Raw genomic sequence first — 26,148 nt, 5'->3', positions numbered from 1 at the left:
AGTCAAAACTGTACATTGAATATTTTTTTAAAAGAATACTTGGGGGGTGATCTATTATCGATTCTGAACCCAAATATATAGTATTTAGAATTTTTGTCTGTTTGTCTGTTTGTCTGTATGTCTGTTTGTCTGTTTGTCTGTTTGTCTGTATGTTTGGTCTCACTGAACTCGAAAAGTACTGCATAGATTTAAATCAAATTTTGCATGAATATTACCTGGGGGCCGGTTCAACATATAGGATATATATTATCACGCTATCACCTACGGGGGATGAGCAATGAACGATAATTTCTGTTAACGTTTCTGCAACAGCGGGTGCAATAATGACACATATTTGAATGTTGAACTTTGTAAGTTTATCGGCCTATTATCAATCTTTACATAGAAAATAACGCTTTTATAAGTAACTTGAGCAAAAAACTGAATTTAAAGAAATGATATCCTAAAATTATAGATGAAGAAAATCATGCAGAAACAGATGTGCCATAAAACTGGTAGTAGGTAAAATATCAATGAAAACAGACTTCACTTTGTCATGGTATGTTCTTACTTTCAAGAAAAAAATATATGACAACGTGTGTATTTCGCTACTATAAAAACACTACAAGAAATATCAGCGCATCATCAGGGACATTTTTATAATTCTTTCACCATTAGAAAGCTACATTATCTGCGAGTAACATAGGGTATATCATATCCCGGTGCGGGCAGTAGTTCCCATGGGAATCGGCACCCACGTCCCGAAGAAATTATGAACTTCCCCACATTCTTAAAAAGTCTACATTTATATTTTTCTGACATAATATAAGCTATACCTCTCATAAACATGAATATCCATTCATTTCATCCAATAACAAACATGCATCACACTAAAAGTGCATTGCGAGTCTAAGATTTTATTATTATAAAAAAAAACATTGTAATTAATATTCAAACATCCTTAAAAATAAGTTCCTGGTTTTAATATATTACATTATTTTGAATTCACTTACATATAAATAGATGGTCCTTATTAATATACTTTTTGAGTAATGAAGAATGTAGGCAAAATACGACCGAAAACATTGTGTCACTTCTAAAATTAACATCAATGGGAATAACTACCTGTCACAATACGTCAAAAAGATGTCAACAGAAGACAAGAGTTCGTTCGTTCTGAAAACGTACAAATTACGCGTCGCAGGCTAGAGACATACTTGCTTTCAACTTCTGATCACAAATCATCGAGCTAAGAATTATATCACAAATACACCGTTTACAATTACGAACAGTCACAGTCAGAGCCACGGACTGAGTCTAAAAAAACACATTTTATATAGCTACGTTTATATCATTTATATTATTTTAATAACTACCTGTCACAATACGTCAAAAAGATGTCAACAGAAGACAAGAGTTCGTTCGTTCTGAAAACGTACAAATTACGCGTCGCAGGCTAGAGACATACTTGCTTTCAACTTCTGATCACAAATCATCGAGCTAAGAATTATATCACAAATACACCGTTTACAATTACGAACAGTCACAGTCAGAGCCACGGACTGAGTCTAAAAAAACACATTTTATATAGCTACGTTTATATCATTTATATTATTCAGTTAAAAAGACAGAATTACTATCAAACGTGTTTTCGCTAAATGTTCTATTAGTTTTTGCAAACATACATTCCCAACTCTGATCACATGGTGGCGCCCGGGTGTCACCACTGTGCGGACTGTGCGACCTATCGCACCCGGCCCCGGTTTAAACCATGATCTGGAGCAAGAAGAAATGGGATGACAAAGAATGAGGCGGCGGAGCGACTGAAAATTCCCAACTCTCATCCCAGCCACTGCGGTAAGACACCACGAAAGCCGGATGTCGAGAGACGACTCCCGGCCACCGTAAGCGTGAGCGATTAGTTTTGAGTGGGTCATCGACCTTCCGGCTTCTGGGAGACCCGTTATTTCACGCGCCCCTCAAGGAGATTCAGCAAACCCCTGTGAGGCCCACTAGGGCCAAAGCCTGACACTCCCTTACGCTGCTCAAACTGATGGCTGATAATTACGTAACTTTCCAGGATGCCATGTAACGTGTTGCAAATGCCCAGGCCTTTGGGAGCTTGGTAATCCTTTTCTAAACCTTAACTTGAGTTTTGTGGTACATGAACAAATTAGAATAGTAATGAATTAGGTCATCTTCACCACGTATTTACCAACTCTTAATGTTCATCATGCACACCCGCTTCTCTAACTTTATTGAAGGATCACTAAAATTGTTTCAGTTAGTTTAACTACGTGACTACGCTACTATAGCCCGTTGTCAAACCTTTTAATATCAATTCTGTAAAAGTGTGAATATCGAATGTGTAATATATCGAATTTCCGTTTGGGCATTGCACAAAAACCAACGTTATGATTTTCGAGAAGTCAAAAGAGTCGGCCGGCTAAGAATTATATTCATCGTTGGTTAATTGAATACATTTTCAGAAACCACAATAACAGTAGGAACCAAAGCGAATGATCGCTTCATAGAGCTCTGATTTTCTCGAGGCGATCAAGTCAGTTCTGGTCTGTTCGCTCATCAGATCTTTGAAAGCGGTTCGATGATAATATACTGTTGTCCTGTTTACCTGCGTGTGACACATAATATGGTATTTAATGGTCCTCCGCAAGAGATCGAACGTTTGTGCTATTTATAAAGACGAAATTTTACCGTTGTGCAGTAGTGACGCACAGTATACACAGCACTTATGTTTCTTCTGATCTGCTGGCTCAACCAAGAAATGACAAATTGCGAGCGTACATTTTGAAAATCTTGGAAGAACTGCAGGCTTCAAGTGCACACACGAATTGGACTTACTCACTCGGACGTATACTTTACCTGATCGTGAACTAATGCAAACATTTCGGTGGAATTCCAACATAACATAGTGAGTGAGTGCACAGAAAATCCCCGAAATACAAGTAGTAAACCTATGCGCTTGCCTGATGACTCAGTCATCATCCACCCAGCTATTCCTCAATTGTGTGGGTGTTGGCTTCCAGTCAAACCGAATCTTTTTGACCTTTGTTGAACCAATGTTTACTTGGAGTGCCTATCTGATCTCTTCAACCCAGTGAACTAGACACCACGTTATCCATGGTAAGTAAAACTGTTTGACAGACTTTCTGGCTCCTGATTTGTCGCAGCTGCTGCAGAAAATGTACAAATGACAACTTTGTCAGACCTTTGTTTTATGTGAGAATTACGTAATAATTTCGGTTGACTAGATCCAGAGATTTCCTCAACGTCACAAACTTTACTTCTTTTGTTTAGATAAATAGTCACACATCGTCGACACCACCTTGATTGATCAACCCGTGGTGCTGCTAAGTGGTAATCCTAATTATATTGTTAAGTAAAAGAATACACCTACGCTACGGCATAAGTAGTATTTTGACAATTCCAAATTGCCCACACAGACGAAGTCGCAGGCAACAGCTAGTAAATAAATATTTTCTGAGAAAATCCTGAATTCCAACAAAGTTTTCAGTCAGTCCGATACTAGCTTAATACCTATCCTTTTTAATGTGCGTACTACCATACATCTTAATTCTTCATTTATGAGCCCAAACAAACTATCGGCCGACTAAAAGTTTACAGTTTGCGAGTATTTTAAAATTATTATTTTTATGTTATGAAAGGCTCAAACTAATTTAGAGCTTCATGTTCGCCGTGACAGATTGAAAATAAAAAGATGTTGTTAAATTTTTTTACAATGCAAGACAAAAATAATGACTGCCCATCAGTAAAACGTGAGCCTTTGTAAAATAGTAAAGGCGAGAATTAAAAAACATGTACCTATTTAGTGTTCTTTTTTATTTCAGTCACGTTTATGTCATAAATCTCTTTTATTTTGTAGAGCATGTTTTTCACCAATCTTTTGAAAAAACTTGTTCAGTGATTGAGTGTATAGTTTTAGCGATACTTAGTGAAATTATTATTTTTGGCTCATCCAGCATCAGTTTATATAAAGTAACTATCATTATATGATTATTTCTGAATTCAGGTCACCGACCGATCCGGAAAATTGTCCTGTCTTCAATTTAATATCGAATCTAATTTTCCAATTTGTCTTTTCCTAGGAACTTATTCCGATCATTTACCATTTTTAATGGAAATAGGAAGTTGATACGATTGTTCTCAAATAATCCGATATTTCAATTTGTATTGAGACCTAATTTAGAACTTATAATTTCTCGATAACGAAATAAAAATTGAAATTAATTTATACTTATTCTACAAATTGGTCCAAGCTCATTGTTGATGACATTTTCTAACTGAATTCATCTAAAAAGAACTATCAAACAAACTAGGGGTTGTGGTTTCTTTCAAGATCAGAAACCTAATGATCAATTATGACGAAATTGTTGTCTGACAATACCGTACTATTTAAAGTCTATTCTATAGACACCTACTTATAAGATAATGGGGTCGTTTGAATCACGGGTTCATTGAAACATTTTTATTAAACGTTTTTTTTGTTTGTTTACAGAACTATTGGATCAATAGTACACTTATTAAAATGCTGTCTTGGCTCCGGTATTCTGGCAATGCCGGCCGCTTTCAAGAACTCCGGTCTAATTGTGGGTGCTATTGGAACTTTAATAGCTGGATTCGTTTGTACACACACTGTCCACATTTTGGTAAGTGCTCATTATTTCTGCATGTATTTTTATACGACTTAAGCTTATTTTACCATCATAGCTATTTACAACAAAGACAGTATATTTTGGTACAATAAAAATGAAAAATGTCCTTGTAAAAAGCTATGAAACTTAATAAGCTCATGGTATTCTAGAAAGGGGAAAACGGTAATAGCCCGTAAGCAAAACGAATCGCTTTTCTCAATTAAATCCGGTCGTAGTATGCTAGGATTTAAATTAAAAATCTTGTGTCATAAAACCGGATTAAGAACATTTAAGTTCCTGTCTTCAGAATTACACGTGCAGCTCTCAGTGCACGTGAAATAACAAGCGATTCTTTAGTTTACTCCGTTTCAAAGATAACAATGTTTTTATTCGTTTTCCAAGATAATCAATCTAACTCCAGTTCTACCGCATCCATATTTTAACTATCTTGTTTTATTTCTATTGTAAACTTAAAGGATTAAACTGAAAGTACCTAACCCCTTATAAAATTAATAAATAATTAAATACACTAAAACTATCTAACTCATCATCTTACCAAGGGGTATCAGGTTGCCCGGGTAACTGGGTTGAGGAGGTCAGATAGGCAGTCGCTTCTTGTAATACACAGGTACTCAGCCGCATCTGGTTAGACTGGAAGCCGTCCCCAACATAGTTGGGAAAAGGCTAGGCAGGTGAAATCTTGCAATTTTAATTCCATTTCAAAACTGAAGGTCGTTTTTGAGTTGTGTGGACCTTTTATAGTTTTTAAACAGCAATTTGGTTAAATCGCAAAATGCACTAAATTAACGGTGAATTCAAATAAAAATTAGAAACTGTTTCATTTACACTTTCGGTATCTATCTTTATTATAAAAAAAGTGTGTGTCGACTTTAGTTTATTAAACTGAAATAAATTCAGCTGTGGGCAGACGACCTTATAAAGGTCGCCGGAAGACGCTGGATGCAGGTCGCCCCCAGTGGGTATCTGTGAAGATCTAAGGTTGAGGCCTATGTTCAGCAGTAGACGTCCTATGGCTGAGATGATGATGATGATGAAATTCAGCTGTTTAGATATCTATTGGCATGCACGTCAATTACTGAAACACTCGTAAAATTTCCAAAAAACGACTACGATACGTGATGAGACTAAAATTATAGTTATTTTTAGCTGCATTCTTACATTTATTAATAACAATAGTTTTGCTGTCATAGATTCAAAACAGTTCAATATACCATAGTGGTAAATTTTCATGGGTGACAAATTTCCATTATAATCAAGATTTGCATAAATTTCGTTTTGAACGGCAATAGACAAACAAGGCGATGAACTCTTATGATCCCGTTGTTATTGATATAAAAGCTTTGTTTCAAGGAAAGCTAATTTTCTTTGTCTTTATTTATTCAGTTGAACTTTTCCGTGCTCTGAGTTAACTTCTCGCACACAGATTCAAAGTTATAACTGACTCTAAAACGTCTATATGCTGTGCACGACGTCTCGGGTTCGATTCCCGGGACGGACCAAAATCGCTTTGTGGGTTTTAGAAACTTTCACAAAGCAGCCCGGAGTCTGGAAGTTGACGGTATTACACACCCGTGCCTGGGAGTGTGCGTAAAGTATACGTCCCCGAATGCTACTCAGTAGCAGTCATTGTTACAATACCACGTCAGAAGCCGTCAGGCGGATTTGAGTAAACTCTGCTTCTAGGACTTGTTAGGTGATTAAACCTGCAGCCCACTCGATAAGAAAAAACGTTCCCATAGCAACACACAGCATTACTTCCATCCATTACCGTCAGTAAGCATTAAGGTGACACCGTACCATCAGAAGGAAAATAAAAGAGAAACTTGGAAAAAATGGCTTCCATTTATCATCATTATGAGATAACTTTGGATAAACCTACCATATCCTTATGGTGAATTAGAATTTAAACTTTGGAGATACTAATCATATTAAAAAAAAATCAATTTACTTAAAATACATATTTTCAGGTAAAAACATCTCAAGAAGTATGCGTAGACGCAAAGAAACCATCGCTAAGTTTCGCTGAAACGTGCGGAGCGGCCTTTACTTATGGACCAAAGAAATTGCAATCGTGGGGAAATTCTATAAAGTAAGTTTTATATAATTCCAGAGAAAATATAGCAAATATCAAAGGAGTTTGTATTGATAAAAAATATGAATACCTAGCTACTTAAAATCGATTGCATTATAAACTAATCAAGCCATAGGAGTGCCCCAGGTGAAAATATAATAGCAAAGTATCAAGAAAACAAATTAATCAAAATATGAAAATAATCTTGTAGGTTTTCAGACCTATTTATAGCAAATATTTTAAAATACCATTTCTGTTAAAAAAAGGATTTTCGTAACATACCAGATCAATTTTTCAATGTCATAAAAAACATTTTTTTCTGCAAAATGTAGAACTTTTTACCAAGAAGCCTGAACCTAATTATATATTTTTTTCTTTTACAGAGTAATAGTGGACTATTCCATGGTGGTGACATATTTCAGCGTTCTCTGTGTTTACGTTGTTTTCATTGGATCATCCATGAAAGAAGTAAGTACACATTTTGTTTTTGAGATAAGAAAGCATCAGATGACCTCTTAACATGCCGGTTTCATACTCATTAAAACTCACCTTTGTTTCTTTAATTCTGGTAATTCTTCGAACAAATCCACAGCCTGTATAAGTTCTTCTAGCAATAAAAAAACCTTAACTAATTTACTTATAAATATTTTCTTAAGTGATACATATTGCTCATCATAAACTCTTTGCCAGATTTAAATAAATTCACATTTACAAGAAATCGTAGCACTTATTTGTTTTTTACAATCTCAGAAGCTACACTGCGCCTAAATTTTTTATCTTAGCAACTTGTAACGAGCCGTCTACTTATATTCAGTGTTCTTTCAGGCTGAAATAATTAAACTACAATAAGTAGTTCGCATATGTTATTACTGAATCGATTTAAAGATTGTAATTATTTATCAGACAGCGTGAAAAGAGAAAATCCGTTATATTTTCAATGCATTTTAAATATTCTCTTTTACAAATAGCGAGGCTGAAAGCAAAAAAACAATATTGAGCTTATACCTGACATTGTAAAAGAGTGACATACGAAAAGGATTTGTGAAAAATAAGCTACAAACAAGAATCCTTCAACTGTATGAAAAACCCATAGACAGCAGATAAATAGCAAGCAATGATTACTAGGACTTGTTTTTTTTTTTTTTTTTTAATTGAACTTTGTTTTCAGTTAATTTATATGTTTTTTCACATTGTGGTTGGTGACGGCAGCTCGCGCGATTTGATACGCACTAGGACTTGTTAGGTGATTAATCCTGCAGCTCACTTGATAAAAATGGAAAACCTACACTTCTTATTTGTCAAAAGCACAAAGAAATTCAAGCATTAAGTAATTATATAAGGGTAGGCGGGTAGGCAGAATATAATGCTACACCTACGCATTTTACATTTGAGATGACACGATTTTAAGAGACAAAAGATGAGTTCTATTTTTGGTCCTGAGTATAATTGGCGGTGTAAATTATTATAATTTCTGTTACCATAGATACCTACTGGTTTTGTGTTACCATTTCATTAAAAAGTTGTCTCAAAAGGGCTTTAGCGTGTTGGCTTCGGCTCCACGTTCGCCTTCTAAAAATCCGGGACACTGTAGTCGCGTAGTCTGGTGGAGACATACCTACAAATATTATGACCTACGAAAATGCCACTGTGCTTTTCCTTAATAATAGAATAAACATTGAGAAATGATTACTCTGCTAACTAATTTGTTAATTAAAAGCAAAACTTAACATGCAACCCCCCGAGATATGCACTCAATGAGCTTTTGTTCTGCATATTATTACAATTCAACTTTCTACCTTATAGCTTAGAGAATAAGGTCTAAAATGAATGATTGTTTAAATCCTTTGTGTTATCAAATGCTCTGCATATGAAAGTCCTTCAAACCGCAGGAAGAGGGCTTAAATGCTTTAAAATGAACTGAAGTTACTGCGGTTTCTGCGATTTTCGACTGTATCACAATGGCTTAAGTCATATTTCAGATTGTTTGAAATTGCTTAGCGTTACGGTGAAAATAAGCATGTGGTAATTCGTGGAACTAGTCTTGTCTGCTACTAAAGCGATTCTTGAAAGGTATTAGAGAGATTTCATGTTGGCAGATTTTCTGCTCGGTTTTACCGCACACCATAGCTCCGGTTAAACAAACAATTAACAACTATCGGTGCAAATGAAAATGCCTGAAACCACGTAGATTTTTGGGTGTTCAAAAACAAAGTCTCCTTGTGTGCTTTTACCGAGTTAATGTATTATAGAAATCATATAGTTGGGCAAGATTACATTGAAGTTTATATGTATTATAAGCAAATCGAAGTAGATCTGAAAGTTATATAATCATCATTATCATCCTCTTGCCCTTTTGTTTTTCATACTTTTCTATCTACGGTCATCTCACAAGTTTGGTGACAATATATTACTTACTAATTGTAGTTCATTTATTGATTTCTCAACATATTTTTTAATACTAAATTCGAAAATAAAAAAACGTTTAAAATATAAAACAAATTCCAAGGTACCGGTGGTAAGGGTAAAAATAAGTCGTGGTGGCCTAATGGGTAAAGAACCAACCTCTCGAGTATGAGGGTGTGGGTTCGATTCCAGGTCAGGCAAGTACCAATGCAACTTTTCTAAGTTTGTATGTACTTTCTAAGTAATCTTAGACACCAATGGCTGATTAAAAAGGTGAAGGAAAACATCTTGAGGAAACCTGGACTATAAAGTCTGAAATCACCAACCCGCATTGAGCAAGCGTGGTGATTAATGCTTAATCCTTCTCCGTGTGAGAGGAGGCCTGTGCCCAGCAGTTGGATGATAAAAAAGGCTGTAACAGTAACAGTAACAGTGGTAAGGGTCCCAGAGACAGAAACCTCCTCACATTACGAGCCGTATCAAGGAGTATCAAGTAGCCTCTTACTAATATTATTATAACTTCTTACTAATATCATTATTTTCTTTCCAGGTAATGGACGTCTACATGCCAGACAACCCGATATCAATTCAAGCGTGTTGTGCGTTAACCCTAGTGCCTCTGGTTCTGATCTGTCAGATTCGGAACTTGAAGTACCTGGTGCCTTTCTCCGCGCTCGCCAACATCCTGATCCTTGTGGTCTTCGTGATAACCCTGTATTATGTGTTCGTGGATCTCCCCCCTTTGAAAGAGAGGGAGATGGTTGCTAGTATTACGCAGTGGCCTTTGTTTTTGAGGTGAGTTTCTATGTGAAAAAGATGTAGTCTAGTTTCTTGTATTCTGCTTAGAGACTGTAAACCTGGCCTTTTAGACTCGTGTCTTGCCTTATTGACGGCGAATGTGACCTGGCCCGGCCGGGCTGTAAAACGTAGCGAGTCGCTATCTCTAATTCTGCTATAAGCTTACTTAAGCTGAAGTAACATGACCCATTACCGTATTTACGATGCACTAAGGGGATGTGACATTTCAAATAAGTAAGAGCTACATATTGATGCTATGTGGTATATTGTTAAGAATAGCAATTCGTATTTAAGGTTTATTTTGAACAAAATTTTGTGATTAAGGTCTCCATAAACTAAATTACATAAGTCTAAAATGTGAAGAAATTCTCAAAAGTTTTATTGTAACCGACCTTAATTTCAGACGAAATATGTCTGTCATGCATAACATTGTTTTTTTAGCCCTTTAGAAAAATCGATTAGGGTAAAATCACTTACAAAACTAAGTAAGTACAAGAGGTACTTTCTTTATCAATATGTCATGCTGCCACTAATAAATCCCGAACCTTGTAAACTGCACCACCAAGGTCTGACGGTCTGACGTAACGCGTGTGCTCATACATTACCCGGATAGCAAGGAGGTTGCATTTCCCTGTCCCGCTATATATTCTCATTTCACTCAGACATGACTGCAATGGCTATTCCAAAGAGAGTGCTTATATGCGTTGCATTTTGTACTTAAGTGCCTTAGTTACAAGGATTTTTTTGCATATAGTGCGGATATTTCTACATTAATTTCTATTTTATATTACATAAAAATAATATTAGTTATTTGGCTTATGTGGTAGGTTCAATAAAATCCCCCTTGAGCAAGCACGCTCATTCCTTCTCTGTACAAGAAGAGTTATGTGGCACAATAAAGATGGCATATTGGATTTAAGCTGTTAAAAAAAAAACATACAAGGAATTAATTCAGATGGCGATATTTCAATCGCCTGATAACTTTTATCTGAAGAATATGTTTGTGATGTTGACAGGTTTCATGTAGAAAATATATCAATACGTAATATTTATTCCTCAGATACAAGTTAACTGATGATTGAATAATTGGCCCTAAATAGACGTATAAGGAATATGTGGGCATAAAATGCTCATGTAAAGTCTACCCACATATCCCAAAATTTTCCTCCAGACTATATTTTCGGTCTTATTTGTTCATTTTGTTTGTATTTACATAACATTTAGCGCATTAAAATGTACAAGAAAATATGACTGTCATCGTGAATTGTATTTTTAAAATGTTCAGAAAAACAAGTCTAAAAATAGTTTCAGTTGAATATTAATATATTAGTAAAACTAGCTGTTTCCCGTGGTTTCATCCGCCGAACTAACTATGAATTCCGTATCAGATCACAGTCATACATAAGTCAACATAACCAGGGTCCAAGATACTAGGTATTTATCTTCATACCAAAGAAATAAATATTTAATTGCATAGAACTAGAAAACGACTATATGTAGTTTATTAGTTGTGTTAGCACCCATAACAGTTAATTTAATAACTTACCATGGTGCTAACCGACCGTGTGTAAAAAGGTGTCCCGACATTTGACTTAGATGGAGCCAGTTTCTACACTAGTTAAAAGTTCAAGCAATGTTCTGTCTAATTTAGCAAGCAAATATTTTTACTCACAAAATGTCAATGACTTCAGGCACTTCAATAAAAAGTTGTAACAAACAAACTCACATTCCAATTATTTTATTTTATACTATTAGTTAGTATTTATCTCGAGCTTCAATAATAAGTTTTATTTACTCAGATGCACGTCAATTCAATTCTGTCATTATTTGCCTATCATGAAAGGCTCGAGCAGACCGGATGCGTATGCGTAACCACGCGCGTAGTCACGCGCGTAGTTACGGCGTAACCATGAGTTGTAATGTATGGAAATGTATGAGACAGGCCACACCGCTTGCGTAACGTAGACACGCGCGTCGTTACGCAAGCGGTGTGGCCTGTCTCATACATTTCCATACATTACAACTCATGGTTACGCCGTAACTACGCGCGTGACTACGCGCGTGGTTACGCATACGCATCCGGTCTGCTGGAGCCTTAAAAGGAAACAAGTGAATAATATGGACTTATGTAAAGCATATATTTAAGTAATGATTATGCATTTTATACAAAGCTTCTCTTATGAGATAAATAAACCACTTCAAAATTCTAAGTTCAAGTAAGTAAATAAATATATTGAAGTGAATCATTCCGTCACAAATTAAAAAAAAAAACACTTAAAAATATTGGAAAAACAGAGTGATTAAGAGTAATCTATGTATAATAAATAGCATTCAAAGTAATAATCCTATGACAGATGAAAAATTGAAGTAATGCGTTAGCTTTATAAGCCTGTAATTAAGTTTCTATGTGTGATAAATGAACAAAAAATCAATTAATCATAATCGATATTTTATAATAAATCAAAAGCAAGTAAATTGTTCTTGCGACTTTCATCGGGAGCACCAAATTACTAAGCTCTATTGAAGGGTGCTTTAGATTACTAAAACTGTGAAAAATTTCACTAACGATCGAAAATAATTCAAGTAATAGTTACTTCAAGAATGCATCACTAATGGATTTTTTTCAATTAATCTAGAGAAAAGTGTTAATTATATTATTCAAAATATAGTGAGCTCAGCTTCAGTACATGTACCTAGAAGTAATATGGTATTTAAATGACCTTTAAAAATACTATTTCATGCCCACTAAAGATTCTAATACAACAATGAAAATATCGAGCTTTCTATGTGAAACATGTTTGATAATTATTTATCGCCCGTACTTATAACTAGTCTTTTGTGTCTTTTTTTTTAACAAGCCTTGCACACTTATTGTGGGATACTAGGTTTACTTGTTTTGATGTCAATTGGCAAAAATATCCATTATCAATAACAGTTCCCCCCAAGTTCAATATTAATTAACCTCTTTTTTCTCCCCTCCAGTACTGTGATCTTCGCAATGGAAGGCATCGGCGTGGTGATGCCGGTTGAGAACGAGATGGCCAAACCCCAGCAGTTCCTCGGCTGCCCTGGAGTCTTGAATGTAGCTATGGTGATCGTCATCTCACTGTATGGCTTCGTGGGTTTCTTTGGATACGTGCAGTATGGCGACTTGGTGAAAGGATCTATTACGTTGAATCTTCCTGAAGAGGACGTGTGAGTATATTTTGATATAGTAGTTAGATCTAGGATTCACTATACTTCTTCCGTAGTAAAAAAACTATATCTATCAATTCTAAAAATCATCTGTTAATAGTGCAAAAATCTGTTTTTTTATGGACCATCAATTATGTCGTTTGCAATTTCACGATACTGTTCAGATAATAATGAAATAACTGTTCATCATACGTTTCAATAACATTATTAATAATGTGGAAACCATGCAATCGCTGAAAATATAAGCGTGTGATAAGTCAAACTTAGACATCAGAAAAATTACAGACAAAGTTTATTTTACCGTTAATGAAATTAATTAAGCCATATTAATAAAGAACCGAAATTATTCGAGTTTAAATACAAGTCGCGTTAGTGTTAAACTTCATTTTCTTACTAAATCCAACAGATTATTAAAATCTTTTCTTTCTAAACTAATCTTTTTAAAATTTTGATATTAATTCAGTCATTTATCTGGCATTTTGAAATAAGCTTACGAGTTATTCAGAAAGATAATAATTTTATTTCCAAGGCAAGAGTTATTAATCACATTTGAAAAGATTATAATATAATATTCGTATCTCAAAATAAAAATGTTGAATTTTGTTACAAATTGTATCTAAATCTCCAAGGAATTGTGCAGGAGCAAAAAATATCTAAAACAAACATGTGGGATGAAGTTTACTTCGGGTTGAAATCGTTTTTATGACAAACACCTACTAACATGAATATTGCTATTCTTCGCAGTAGAAATTTAACTGAAACAAATACAAACAATAGTTTTCAATTCACGCATAGTCGTAAATTGTAACTACCTACATAAAATTGTATAGCCGAATTTAACATACTACTACAACCAATAAATAACATTGGACATCACTTAAATTGTAAAACAAAGGCTCTTTAACTACTCTTTAGTATTTTAAACAGATTTTCTGTAGATTTGAATTGAAAATTACTTATATTACATTTTTACGCACTCGTGGTTTCCTAATACTCTTACACCCGCACTCAGAGACATTTAATGATTACTTAAGTCACTCCTTAGTGAATTGTACCTAAGAAATCCTTCAATAAGGTATGACTTAAGTAATCATTAAATGTCTCTGAGTGTGTTCATTAATCTTTGAACCCAGTTTATGCTTCACTTGCAGTGGTCAGTTAGTAAATTGCCCCTTTGAGCTCTCTCCAATCAGAGTGTTTGTTGTCATTTGAAGAGGTTAGGCAAACACTATTCAGTAGCTCGTGGCTAAGTAATAGCCACATGGGTCGATAGATCATAAGGTTAAACAATGCTTGGTGCGGTCGGTCCGTGAATGGGAGACCATCTTGTCATGATTTCGTTGAATTAAACTATCATAGCTATAGTTTGGAAGAACATAATTTTTAGCAGTCGTTATGGGTAGTACGAAGACAAAAAGTAAATCCTAAAACGCCTAAAGGCACCTAAGATCTCAGACTTTTAATTGGCTGGTAGTCACTAGAGATTTCAATTTATATGCAGACTAGCAAACCCGGCGAACTCCGTTTCGCCAGCAGATCTTCAGGCTTCGTTTTATGTAACATTTTGTTTGGTGATTAAAAGATAAAGTTTTTTTTATGCTATAAACCTCACGGAGACCAAGACCTTTCCAACGAATGCAAAACTGTGGAAATTGGTTCGTGCGTTCTGGAGTTATAGCGTCAGGGAGGAAAACCCGACTTATTTTTATATATTAGATATATGGTAGAGGGTACATCACATCGGCCAACTAAAAAGTTTTTCCGATGGTTAAGTGTGTCACCTGTGAAGGGACATAAACTGAATTTCTCCAAAAAATATTCAGCATATTTTCAATATTCACAAAATTCGTAAAGCAAGCAGCATCTGTCCTCGTATGTATTCCAAACGAATACGGAAGATTTATCCCAGAAACTCTGAGATCAAAAACTTTGTAATTAGTTCTGCGATCCTCGCTTCCAGTAAGTGAAACTAACTTCCTACTGTATTACGTAGGTAGTATATTTTTTCCAATTTCAGTACTTTTCTGTGGGTAAAGTAGATTCATACTTTTTCTCATGAGTAAGGTAGGAAATATGGGAAGCTATGTGTTATGATCTTTCCTAACTTCTGCCCTTGACTTCGTCTGCGTGGGTGAACTAGCTTATCTTATTAATCGTACTAATATTATACACCTACGCGAAAGTTTGTATATATGTGTAGATGGATGTACGGATATTTCTTCCTCTTTCACGCAAATACTACTAACGAAACTTAATTTTAACTTCAGTAACATGTAACATTAGCTTGTAGATATAACAGAATAAAATATACGGTATTATTTATTTACTATATGCGGAAAGGAATTCCCTTCAGAGTCAGATGAAACCGCAGACGCAAGCTTTGCTACATTAGTAAAGATGTGTCAACTGTAAAATTAACTTAAGACACACACGAGGTTATTTTAGGCAGAGCATTCTTACCCTTTCCTTATCACATTATCCTTAACCTGATCAAATTAAGCAAATTCTCAGCTACACGATATTTGAGACTGTTGTTTTTAGAGTACGCGCATGCTACAAACTTTTAGTCGGCCTATAGTTGGTTTGGGCTTATAAAGCAATATGAAGATGAATTTAGGTACACACATAACAACGATCACGTATTTGTTCGGATCAGACCGACTAAAATGCTTGATTGAAATCATCATCTCACGAGCCTTTTCCCAACTATGTTGGGGTCGGCTACCAGTCTAACCGGATGCAGCCGAGTACCAGTGTTTTACAAGGAGCGACTGCCTATCTGACTAATCAACCCAGTTACCCGGGCAACTCAATACCCCTGGTTAGACTGGTTGTTGGTTGACTTTGATTGACATGACACGATATTAAAGAAAAAATCGAACCCGACAGTCGGCCGACTGTTTAATTTGCAGTGTGTCAGTAGCCTTTGTAATCTATGCTGTTGTTGACAAACATTCGGTTTCCACAGTCATGTGGGCCCTTTTGAACGTAAAGGCAGAATTCCGTGGGTAGCGGCTGACGCAGCCGCGCGCGGCTTACGAAATTCGTCGGCCGCGCGCGGCATTGTCTTGAAATTAGTCGATTTTGTTCGTCCGTTCCCTCTAGTCGAAGTGCTAATTGATATCCTTGAAGAAGAAGAGGATGACGTGTTGCTGTGGCTGTATTATGAAAATAGATTACCAATCTACCCTATCTTTAAAAAGTAGAAATGATGAAGGATACTACCAAATACTGGTTCAAAAGCATTTGTATTGTAATGAAAACAAAAGGTAGTTTTGCCGACTAAATAAAAAAACAATTCAATTCTGGTTTTACTAAAATTCTATAGATGTTATTAAGCGCTAGACCATGTTGAGATGCATACGGCCGCGCGCGGCTCACGAAATTCGTCGGCCGCGCGCGACTGTCGCGAGCCTCGGCAGCGGCGCCATACATTTTCATATGTTGACTATTGTCGCGCGCGGCCGACGACTGTCGTAAGCCGCGCGCGGCTGTCGTAGCCGCTATCCACGGAATTCTACCTTAATACGGAACATTACGCCCACGATTCGAGAGTGAGCTTCGCTGTGACGTAAATAACTCAAAACCGCAACTCTAATTTAGTCTGTTTCAGTATCAAATTGGAGCACGAACATTGTGATTGAATTTGATCCACATTTTGGTCGAAAAAATGTTCTAATTTTTTTCCAACTCGTATAAAAGTAACTTATACTTGTTTCCATGTTATTAGGTTCTGTATTTAGGTTCGGCAGATGTGGCTTGAAAATGTAACACAGCCACTTTCGCTATAATAATATTGTGAAATCCTGAAAATTATGGCTTTTTCATAAGTTAAGGAATAATTCAGAACTTCCTAGCACAGGGTTCTCAACGTGAGATATCTGTATTCATTGTAAAATTGACCAAATACATTTTTTATTTAATTAGTTTTAAAATAATGTAAAATGATTCCTTACTGATAGGCCTTTTTCATTCTTATCTTCTTTCTAATCCCTCGAAAAGGGTCCCAAACTTCAGATAAAATTGTACTAAATCAATCTTCCTTTCTCTAATCACCAATAACGTCCCAGGACCGCAAATCAACTAATCAGTATCTTAATTAAGAAATTCCGAGAAACTTTTCCTCAGTAATTCTATTAACACGCTGTAAATAACATAATCAACTGAAATTGGATAAACGCGGAACCCGAACGCGGAAACCTGATTTGTAGTTAAATAAATAAGAAAGTCGCTTTATATAATTGTGGCGAGAATTTAGCTCTCATTACCTTCAATGGGTTCTTTAATTTGAATGCCATAAAGTTTTCACAGAATCATGATTGGGTATTTTGATCATCTTAAAACAACACCATGTATGTTACTAAGCTAAATCAGCAGTTCTATTATTTAGAAAAAGTGTAAAAAAATCTCTAAATTATTTACCTAAAAAGGGGAAAAAAATCTTTTAAAAATTGCATTATATATGTATATTATTAACTGCGTACTTATTATAACTATCCTTTTCATCGCAATAGTCAGGCAAAATAATCTCAGATTCCCTATAAAATTAGGTAGGTACCCAACATATCAGTTACAAAGGCAGGTAACAGACCCCTTTGTCCTCGCTTGTATTCATGTTCTTCTCGGAGCACATGTGTTTGGTGCTCAAATATTAGCGCTACACTTTAGAGGTGCACCTCTATGCTGACAGCTCGTTGATACGGCAGTGTACTTATGTACTAGAGTTTATGTAGTTTAGGTACAATAAATACGGACAATATGAGTGTTTGTTTGGTTACATTAATAGGCTAGCAGTTTTCCCGCGGTTTCATCCACGTCCCGTGAAAACTACTGTCCGTAGGTACAGGAATAAAATAATGCCAATGTTACTCAGGAAGAGTGTAGCTTTCCAACGGTAAAAGATTTTTCAAATCGGTGTTTTTCAACACGCAAGGTTGAAAAACTCTCTTGAAAGGCTCTTTGTTAAATTACATTAATTAATAGATGAAGTTACGTATCTAATTCGGTCTTTTTCGAAAACCACAAATAATGACTCAACTTACCGTTTTATTTCAGCGTAACTGTATCTCATTGCATTTATTCGAAGTCAAGCTATAAATCTAATCCCATGTGGGTTTTAAAACTCAAAAGTATTAACTTGTCTATTTACTGTTAGGTTCACAAAGTACCATTAAGTTCATATCTGGCTTAGTGCCAGATTTCGTGGAGATTAAAGTTTTCCTTGAAACGGCTTTCGACGCGAAAATGCAACTGGCTAGGAAATTGGTTTAATTTTCTTGTCTCATAGTTAGGTATTCTGTAACTGAGTTTGCGTTTTGCTTAAATACTTTTCTTATCCTGGTACTATATACCTAACTAGCTTCCGCCCGTGGCTTGGCCCGCGTAGAGTTCGGTTATATCGCGTTTCCAAGAGAATCCTTCAAAAGTCAGGGATATTTTTTTCCAGAATTTTCTTAGCTATAAACCTCATGGAGCTCATACCTTTCCAACGAATGCAAAACCGTGGAAATCGGTTCGTGCGTTCTGGAGTTATAGCATTAGGAAGGAAAACCCGACTTATTTTAATATAATAGATGTAAGCTGATGATGATGATAGTGAAAATCTAAGAATAATATAGTTCGCTATAAAGTGATATTATTGTATTGTTGGTAAACGCTAAAGTTTTTATGTATAGGTTTTTGTTTCTCTTTCACGTAAAAACGAATTACTGAACGGATTTTGCAATATTATATCACTTATACGTCAAAATAACACACAATGCCACTTTTTATACGGCTGTGAGAAGTAATGTATTCAAAAAGCGGGTGAATCCTCTGTCGGGAGCTAGTATACTCATATGTATCTTGCTTAAGCGACCAAATGTGATATATTCTAAAGGTATCTTTTTTCTTTACAGTATCGCTCAAGTAGCAAAAGCCCTGATGGCCTTCGTGATATTCCTGTCATTCGCTCTCCAGTTCTACGTGCCCATGGAAATGATAACCAGGAAGAGGAAAGGCAAGGAGTCCAAGTATGAGAACTTCGTGCAAATTGCCATCAGAACTGTCATGGTTACTGTTGCAGGTGAGACTGTTTTTTTTTAACACTTATGCGAATATTAAACATTTAAATAAAACTACTTTCACGGATTTGGTCGCGGTTATGTTAATATTATTTGATCCCGACGACGTTTCGGATCCTTAAGGATCAATGGTCATGGGCAGAATCAAAACTTTTTCGAAAGAGTTAAATTGTAATGTCCGATTTTTTTACAGACAGATTATTTTTTTGAATATCACTTGTGCTATATTAATATTCGGTCAATTTCATTATAATTACATAAAGTAGGTATTCCTACTGTATAGGTACTTAGATATTTCTACTATTTGCATACTGCATACCTTACATGCCTAAATACATACCTACTGCTCATTATCACTTATAGTAAGGTTAAACAATTACTTTGATCATAAATAGCAATAGGCATATAATTTCCAACTACAACTATGTAGTAACACAATCCTCATAATACAATTTTCGCACTACAAATTACATTAAACAAAACTAATACAAATCATACACTGAATGATTTCTGCTAGCTCCTATTGTATTAACGCATTTACAAGTTGAATTAAAACAGATGGAATTAAATACTCGTATTTATTATAATCAAAGACCCATTGACACGCTAAAATGGCTTTTATACTGAACCCTATTTGCATACAAACAATTGACGACTAATTAACTGTGCTGTAGTGAATAATTGTCGAACAATGTGGGGCGATTAGTTAGCCCGAAGTGGATCAAAGCTATTTAATTCTGTTTTGTAAAGCTGTGGCCGAAAATCGGTCGGCTTTGCCAAATTAGGAGCATTTCCTGGTCGTTTAAATGTAGTTAGAAGTTCGTTTGTTTGGTCTATATTTGGTTATAGTAAGTAGTTACAAATTTTTGAATAATAAATTATGATTTTACAAGTCTCTCAGTTAATATTAACTTGTTTTTTGTAAATTGTGTATTTATTCAAGATCTCTCTGACTTATTTTTGTTGATTAAATAAATTGAATAATTTCATAATAATATTAAACATACATAAGTAAAAAAAAAAAAAAAACGCAAAAGGTTTGGTTCCAAGAAGAAAAAAATAATTTAAAGCCAAGAATTCAATTGCACATTACTTGTGATAATTTTATTCAATGTATTCTGATGTAAGTGAAATTTAATAAAAGATAAAAAATAGGTTATTTTATTCGCCAGATGTTTGCTTATTTGCGAGGTAAAGTGGAGTTCTTTGAATTGTCAATTTGTAATAACTTCTTTTAAATTCGTAATAGGCGTTGCTTGCGTATTTACTCCAAACACACTCCAAATGTAGGTAAAGTATGTATTTTCTAAACTCTAATAACGTAAAAAGAAAATGAAAATACATCGATGTACTGATCGCATTTCACCCTAACTATTGGTCTAGTTCCAGTTAGTTGTTTCTAAGTTTATTATCAACTGAGAGACAGGAGTGGAATACTTTGTTTTAAATTATTAAGCGATAGAAGGTAATAGGCAGAGAAACCAGTTTATCATTATTTATTTACAATCTTAAAGACCTAGAGGCCTCCTTAAACATTCAAATAGAATGAGTTCACAAGGGCCACCTATAGTATTGTTAGTATTTAAAACTTTAGTAGTGGTATTATTTTTGTGATATTATGTTTAGTTTCGTATGTATAATGTAATTTTGAATTTTTAAATTTTATATAATGTAACTAATTTTGTCGTATTAGGCTAAGTGCCTGTAAAGATTAAATTAGCTGTGTTTTGATAAATAAATAAATAAATAAATAAATAAAGAATAATGCATTGGCACCGCCATTAATTCTGAATGTAAGTTTATGTCTCTGATACACATAAATTTTAATTCAATTTATGGGCCTTGTATTGTTTGTTTTTAGAAAACATAATTCAGCAATTGAATGTAAATATAAACGGGCAAATACCCAGTCTTGGAAAAAATTCCTCGCAGTATTATATTTGAAGCTTTCTCCATTCCACTTTTACGTCACCTTTCGAAGCTTACAAGCCAATATGGGTTTAATAATTGCTTGTGTTCGAGCATTTCAAATAAATATTATGGGTATTGTAGCGCGGACCTTGTCTATTGCCCCTCCGCGCCCCTCTAGGTTAAGACGCGCGCCGGCTCGCTACCGAAATTAAAAGTGGAACAGCCGCGCAGCTTTTGCGGCGCGCGCGGAGAGCCGACAGTGCACGACTAACCGCGAAGCACGACGCATGCGCTCCGTTGTTGACGGACGCCCGCGTCGCTCGCGTGCCGGTGCTTAAGCTCCCTAGTATTAAATAGTTTATATTGTGTTTTGTGTGTACGGATTATACGTTTATTTTACCACCAATCTTTTTTTCAATAAAACTCGGAACGAAGCCCAACTATAGTATTTTATTTGCTGGCATGTTGTAAGGGTCACGTCTTTCAGGACTCCTGTTCTTCGTATAATGCCATATTATTTTTGCACAAATATAGGTTTTGTATTTCCGAATAAGATGTTGATAACAGTAAAATTATATGAAGAGATATTAATTCTGGTTTTACCAAACTTGATGTTAGAGTTGATAGGCGATGTATAACCAACTGTCAACTGTTTCTTTTATGTAATTTAAAGAAATTAAAAACTATGGTAAAATAAACACAGCATGCGACAAAAAAGAGCTTAAAATTAAACATACATGAATCCTAAATAATAAAACAAAAACAGCTCAATACAAATAGGTACGTTGGTAATTTTAAGAGAAAAAATTAATATGAAAACTTAATACATGATGGATAAAGTATGGAATTTGATCCCTAACGTTCTTTCAACTCAGAGTAAAAAATCGGAGAATACTAAAATCGTTCTTTCGTGGAAACCATTTAAGCGGCTTAGTCGTGAAAACGTCACGAATGGACAGAGATACATTTTTAAGTTCATATCTCTTTGACATTCAAAACTGTGGGACTTTAAATTGGGAATTATGTTTTTTGATGAAAAAATAACGTAGATTAGGTTCTGTTATTTATTCTAAAAAAACTGTCGCTATAAGCAGTTAGCGAGAAAACAGAGAATAGATATAGCATATTATAAACTCAAAATGAAATGTTGGAACTTGCAACAAACGTTGTAAATGAAGTCCAAAAAATATTGAGTCTTTCACTGGCCTTTTCTCACACAGAGAAGGATTTTTCCGATATTTTCAAGGCGGCAATGTAACATATCATACTGTCATTTATATTTTACTTTACACTATTCATTATCTTTCCAGTGGCAATCGCAGCAGCATTCCCCAACTTGGAACTAGTCATCAGCTTCGTTGGAGCAGTTTTCTTCTCAACCCTAGGCCTCCTCATCCCAGCGGTCGTCGACACAGTGTACCACTGGGACACAGGCCTAGGCCCCTTCAACTATGTCCTCTGGAAAAACCTTCTTATTGGAATCATTTCCATTATAGCATTAGTTTCTGGAGCGTACGTGTCTGTACAGGGTATGATTGAAGACTTTGGCAGCAGTAGTCATGAAGCATTTGATAATGCCACGCTGACATAATTTTTTTGACACAAAAGTGAGATTTTAAGGTTTTTTTGAGGAGTATTAAGTGGTGCTGTTCAAATGTAGCAAATCTTTAATTAGTCAAGACATAGATTAATCGTCGTAGATGCGACAGATTTTTGCCTACCATAATGCAATCGTTTTATGTTTTCACAATTTTTATTTTTCTACAATTTGCACTAGGCGAGACTAAGTACATTAATATTTTTGCATTTTTAAGTTTTTTGAAATGAATAAGGACTACCCATTGTGAATAGGTACTCTATTTAATGTGAGCTCACTTTGATACTTTTCATTTATTATAATTAATTTTCTACAAATTTTTGAAGTTAATAGTTTCAGTTTGTTGAATCCATGTTTAAAGTTTTAGAACTAAGTAGTATAGAAATAGATTTCAATGCAAAACACGAAATGATTAATAAATACCATTACTACTATTATCTATTAAAAAATAAGCTTATAACTAATATGGTTGTGTAATATTTTACTTTGTCTAAGCAGTTACCAGTGGTTTAAAGAAAAAAGTACAAATGTAATATTTTTTAAGAATTTTGTTTAGGAGTAGATTTTTTAAAATTATATCATAAATACCTGACGTCTGAATATACTAAACGTCTGAAAATATCGTCTAAATGTAACTAACGTCTGAAAATGTTGTCTGAATATACTAAACGTCTGAAAATGTCGTCTGAATTTAACTAATGTCGTTTTAATAAGTGTAGTTTGTAGTAGTAGTTCTACTTAAATAGGTTCTGTTCTTAGAATTATTTCATAGTAAAATATTTATATTTAATTCTAACTAACGTTCCCAGGACTTACTATTGTATATCATGTTAGAAATACTTTCACTACATTTTAAAAATAGGTAATGTGAAGATCGATTAATTCATGAAAAAAAATGTTTTCTTTCATCAAATCTGTTTAACGTATATAAATGAATAAATCTTTACAAAGCTTGAAAACAACTATCATGAAAATCATCATATTTATCAATCAAATTAATGTTCTGAAAAACGAAATAAGACACTTTGATAAAATTGAAAGTAATTTTTGCTTTATCATGTTCAAACCATTTATTAAAATTTGATTAATTGAGTTTTGCCAATATCTGTATTGTTGTATTTCAATTTGATTTGTATTTTTTTTCCTTAATTCGCTTATGGTTTCATAAATTATTGTTAATAATATGGTTAATAATGTAGGAAAATCAAGACGGAATTTTTAATTTCAAAATTCCTGTGATGAAAATTGAAATAATTCTTTCCGCATTCCAATCAGTCTTTATCGTAAAAATATAATTAAAAAACTATATGGTAGAAAAAAATACGTGTATATAGATAAAGTAGTGAAATGTACAATATAAAATGGCTTTTACTTATTATGTCTATTTATTTCAATATTTTCCCTTCCAAAAAAATACCTGAAATACTCGAAAACTTTCAAGCTTAATTCTCATTCTCATCAACTTTTTTGTGATGGTATATATTTTTAACTATAATTAAATATCAGGTATTTAATGTGTGATTTCAAAACTACTCACTGGTTAAATATACTCACTCAACTATTATTTTAAACTGCTACTGAATATAATTTCAATTCTCCAAGTAACTAAGTTAAGGTTGTTATTTCTGTTAGCTCAAAAGCAATCCGATAGAAGAAATACCATATAAGCGGATTGAACATACAAGAAATCGTATTGAGAAACAACGGAGACCAAAAAGCCATTAAAACAATCTATTTCAATTATTTTTGTTTTCTAAAATGGCAACGGTAAGTTACACAAAGGGATATTTATTGGGGTTGTTGCCTTTTAGATTTCCGTACCTGAAAACTGCTGTTACCATGCCATTTTTAACGTTTTGTAAGTCTTCAGGAAATAAATTAAACCTTTTGAAATACGATTTGTGGAGAGTAGCTAAAAAAATTAAATTGTGTTTGCTCATTAATATAATCTCGCTATAATTGTTTTGGTTAGAAATACACATCAAATGTAGCCTTACTCAATTCATAGGATAAATAAAAAGAAAATACTTTTCGTATAATAATTATTAAACCATATTTTCGGTGTTCGGTAGATCACGTTGCTCGATCAAGAGAATCTATTTATAATAGGGTAGTTTCGTAAAAAATTATAATTAGTCCGTCTTGTAGATTGTCCAAAATTAAGCGATACGTATTTTTTCTTTTTTAAATTGGATCAGAACTTGTTAAGATATAGCGTGTTAAAGTTGAGTGTGACGTCACAAGTTGCTACAATTTTCAGGACACTGTGACACTGTAAAAGGCCCCCACTCCTAATTTTTGAAGCTTATTATCTTTGTCATTTTATGTTTAATTAAAAAAAGAAAAAATACGTATCCAATATTTTTTGATTATCTAAAAAGCGGACTAAATATTATTTCATTATTTCGACCCTGGAAACTACCCTATTATATTATTCTTCAATGCCGCGAAGGTACAGAACCCATCCTGTTGTGTCGATCTCACACTTGACTGGTATTTCAAAGTTCCTGCAAAAGACATTATATTTCTTATCCTCCTACATTTCTAGTCTACAGAATACAGACACTATAACGGCTAAGCAATAAAATTTAATCATTGAATGAATGTGTTTTACTAATGGTACAAAGGTACAAGAAACATTTTATATTTAAACTTACAAGACAGTCGGGGGTGAAATAAAAAAGATTTATTTGTATATTGGCTGTAACTTTGTTCGCTTGGAGTTTTGGCCTAATTTAGGTCATCATCACCATTATCCTCCTTATGAACTCTCTTATGTGTTATCCCTAAGTACTTCTCTTTTGAACTCTCCTTATGTACTCTCTTATGTAGTCTCTTATATACTCCTTTTATGTACTTTTTTATTTACCCTCTTATGTACTCCTTCTATATACTCTCTTATTTACTCTTATGTACTCCTCTTATGTACTCCTCTTATGTACTCCTCTTATGTACTCCTCTTATGTACCCTCTTATGTACTAAATTATTTATCTTTTATTCTATTTTGCAATTCGTAAACTATATTGACTGTAACCCGTATTGCAAGTGATAGGAATAACTGTATTCAGCTCTAGTCGAGTTACGCCAAATGCATCATCATCCTCAGAGCCTTTTCCCAAACTATGTTGGGGTCGGCTTCCAGTCTAACCGGATTTAGCTGAGTACCATTGCTTTACAAGAAGCGACTGCCTATCTGACCACCTCAACCCAGTTACCCGGGCAACCCGATACCCCTTGGTTAGACCGGTGTCAGACTTACTGGCTTCTGACTACCCGTAACGACTGCCAAGGGTGTTCAATGACCGCCGGGACATACAGTTTAACGTGCCATCCGAGTTACGCCAAATGACTTTACATTAATTCAGACTTCTCTTTAAATCGGCCGTGGACGCCATCAGCCGTTAAAGAGCTCTAAGAAATCAAAATGAAAGAAAAAT

At 34.5% G+C, this 26,148-nt stretch overlaps 1 protein-coding gene across 2 annotated transcripts in view; it reads left to right on the top strand.

The window, feature by feature from the left end:
• The window catches only part of LOC110370999 (proton-coupled amino acid transporter-like protein pathetic), a 50,798-nt gene extending 26,713 nt beyond the window's left edge, over window positions 1-24,085 (top strand). For both annotated transcript variants that reach the window (XM_021327047.3, XM_064036614.1), the window contains 7 exons: window positions 4,517-4,667; window positions 6,641-6,762; window positions 7,128-7,212; window positions 9,698-9,942; window positions 12,928-13,140; window positions 19,038-19,204; window positions 22,424-24,085. In XM_021327047.3, coding sequence (XP_021182722.3) covers window positions 4,517-4,667; window positions 6,641-6,762; window positions 7,128-7,212; window positions 9,698-9,942; window positions 12,928-13,140; window positions 19,038-19,204; window positions 22,424-22,704 — 1,264 coding nt within the window. In that variant the 3' untranslated portion in view covers window positions 22,705-24,085. The remainder of the gene's footprint in view (window positions 1-4,516; window positions 4,668-6,640; window positions 6,763-7,127; window positions 7,213-9,697; window positions 9,943-12,927; window positions 13,141-19,037; window positions 19,205-22,423) is intronic.
• The last annotated feature ends 2,063 nt before the right edge of the window (window positions 24,086-26,148 follow it).

The sequence above is a fragment of the Helicoverpa armigera genome, chromosome 10, assembly GCF_030705265.1.
Source record: "Helicoverpa armigera isolate CAAS_96S chromosome 10, ASM3070526v1, whole genome shotgun sequence".
In the NCBI taxonomy this organism is placed as follows: Eukaryota; Metazoa; Arthropoda; class Insecta; order Lepidoptera; family Noctuidae; genus Helicoverpa; species Helicoverpa armigera.
Note: the sequence above shows the minus strand (reverse complement) of the source record. Positions and strands in the feature narration are given on the sequence as shown.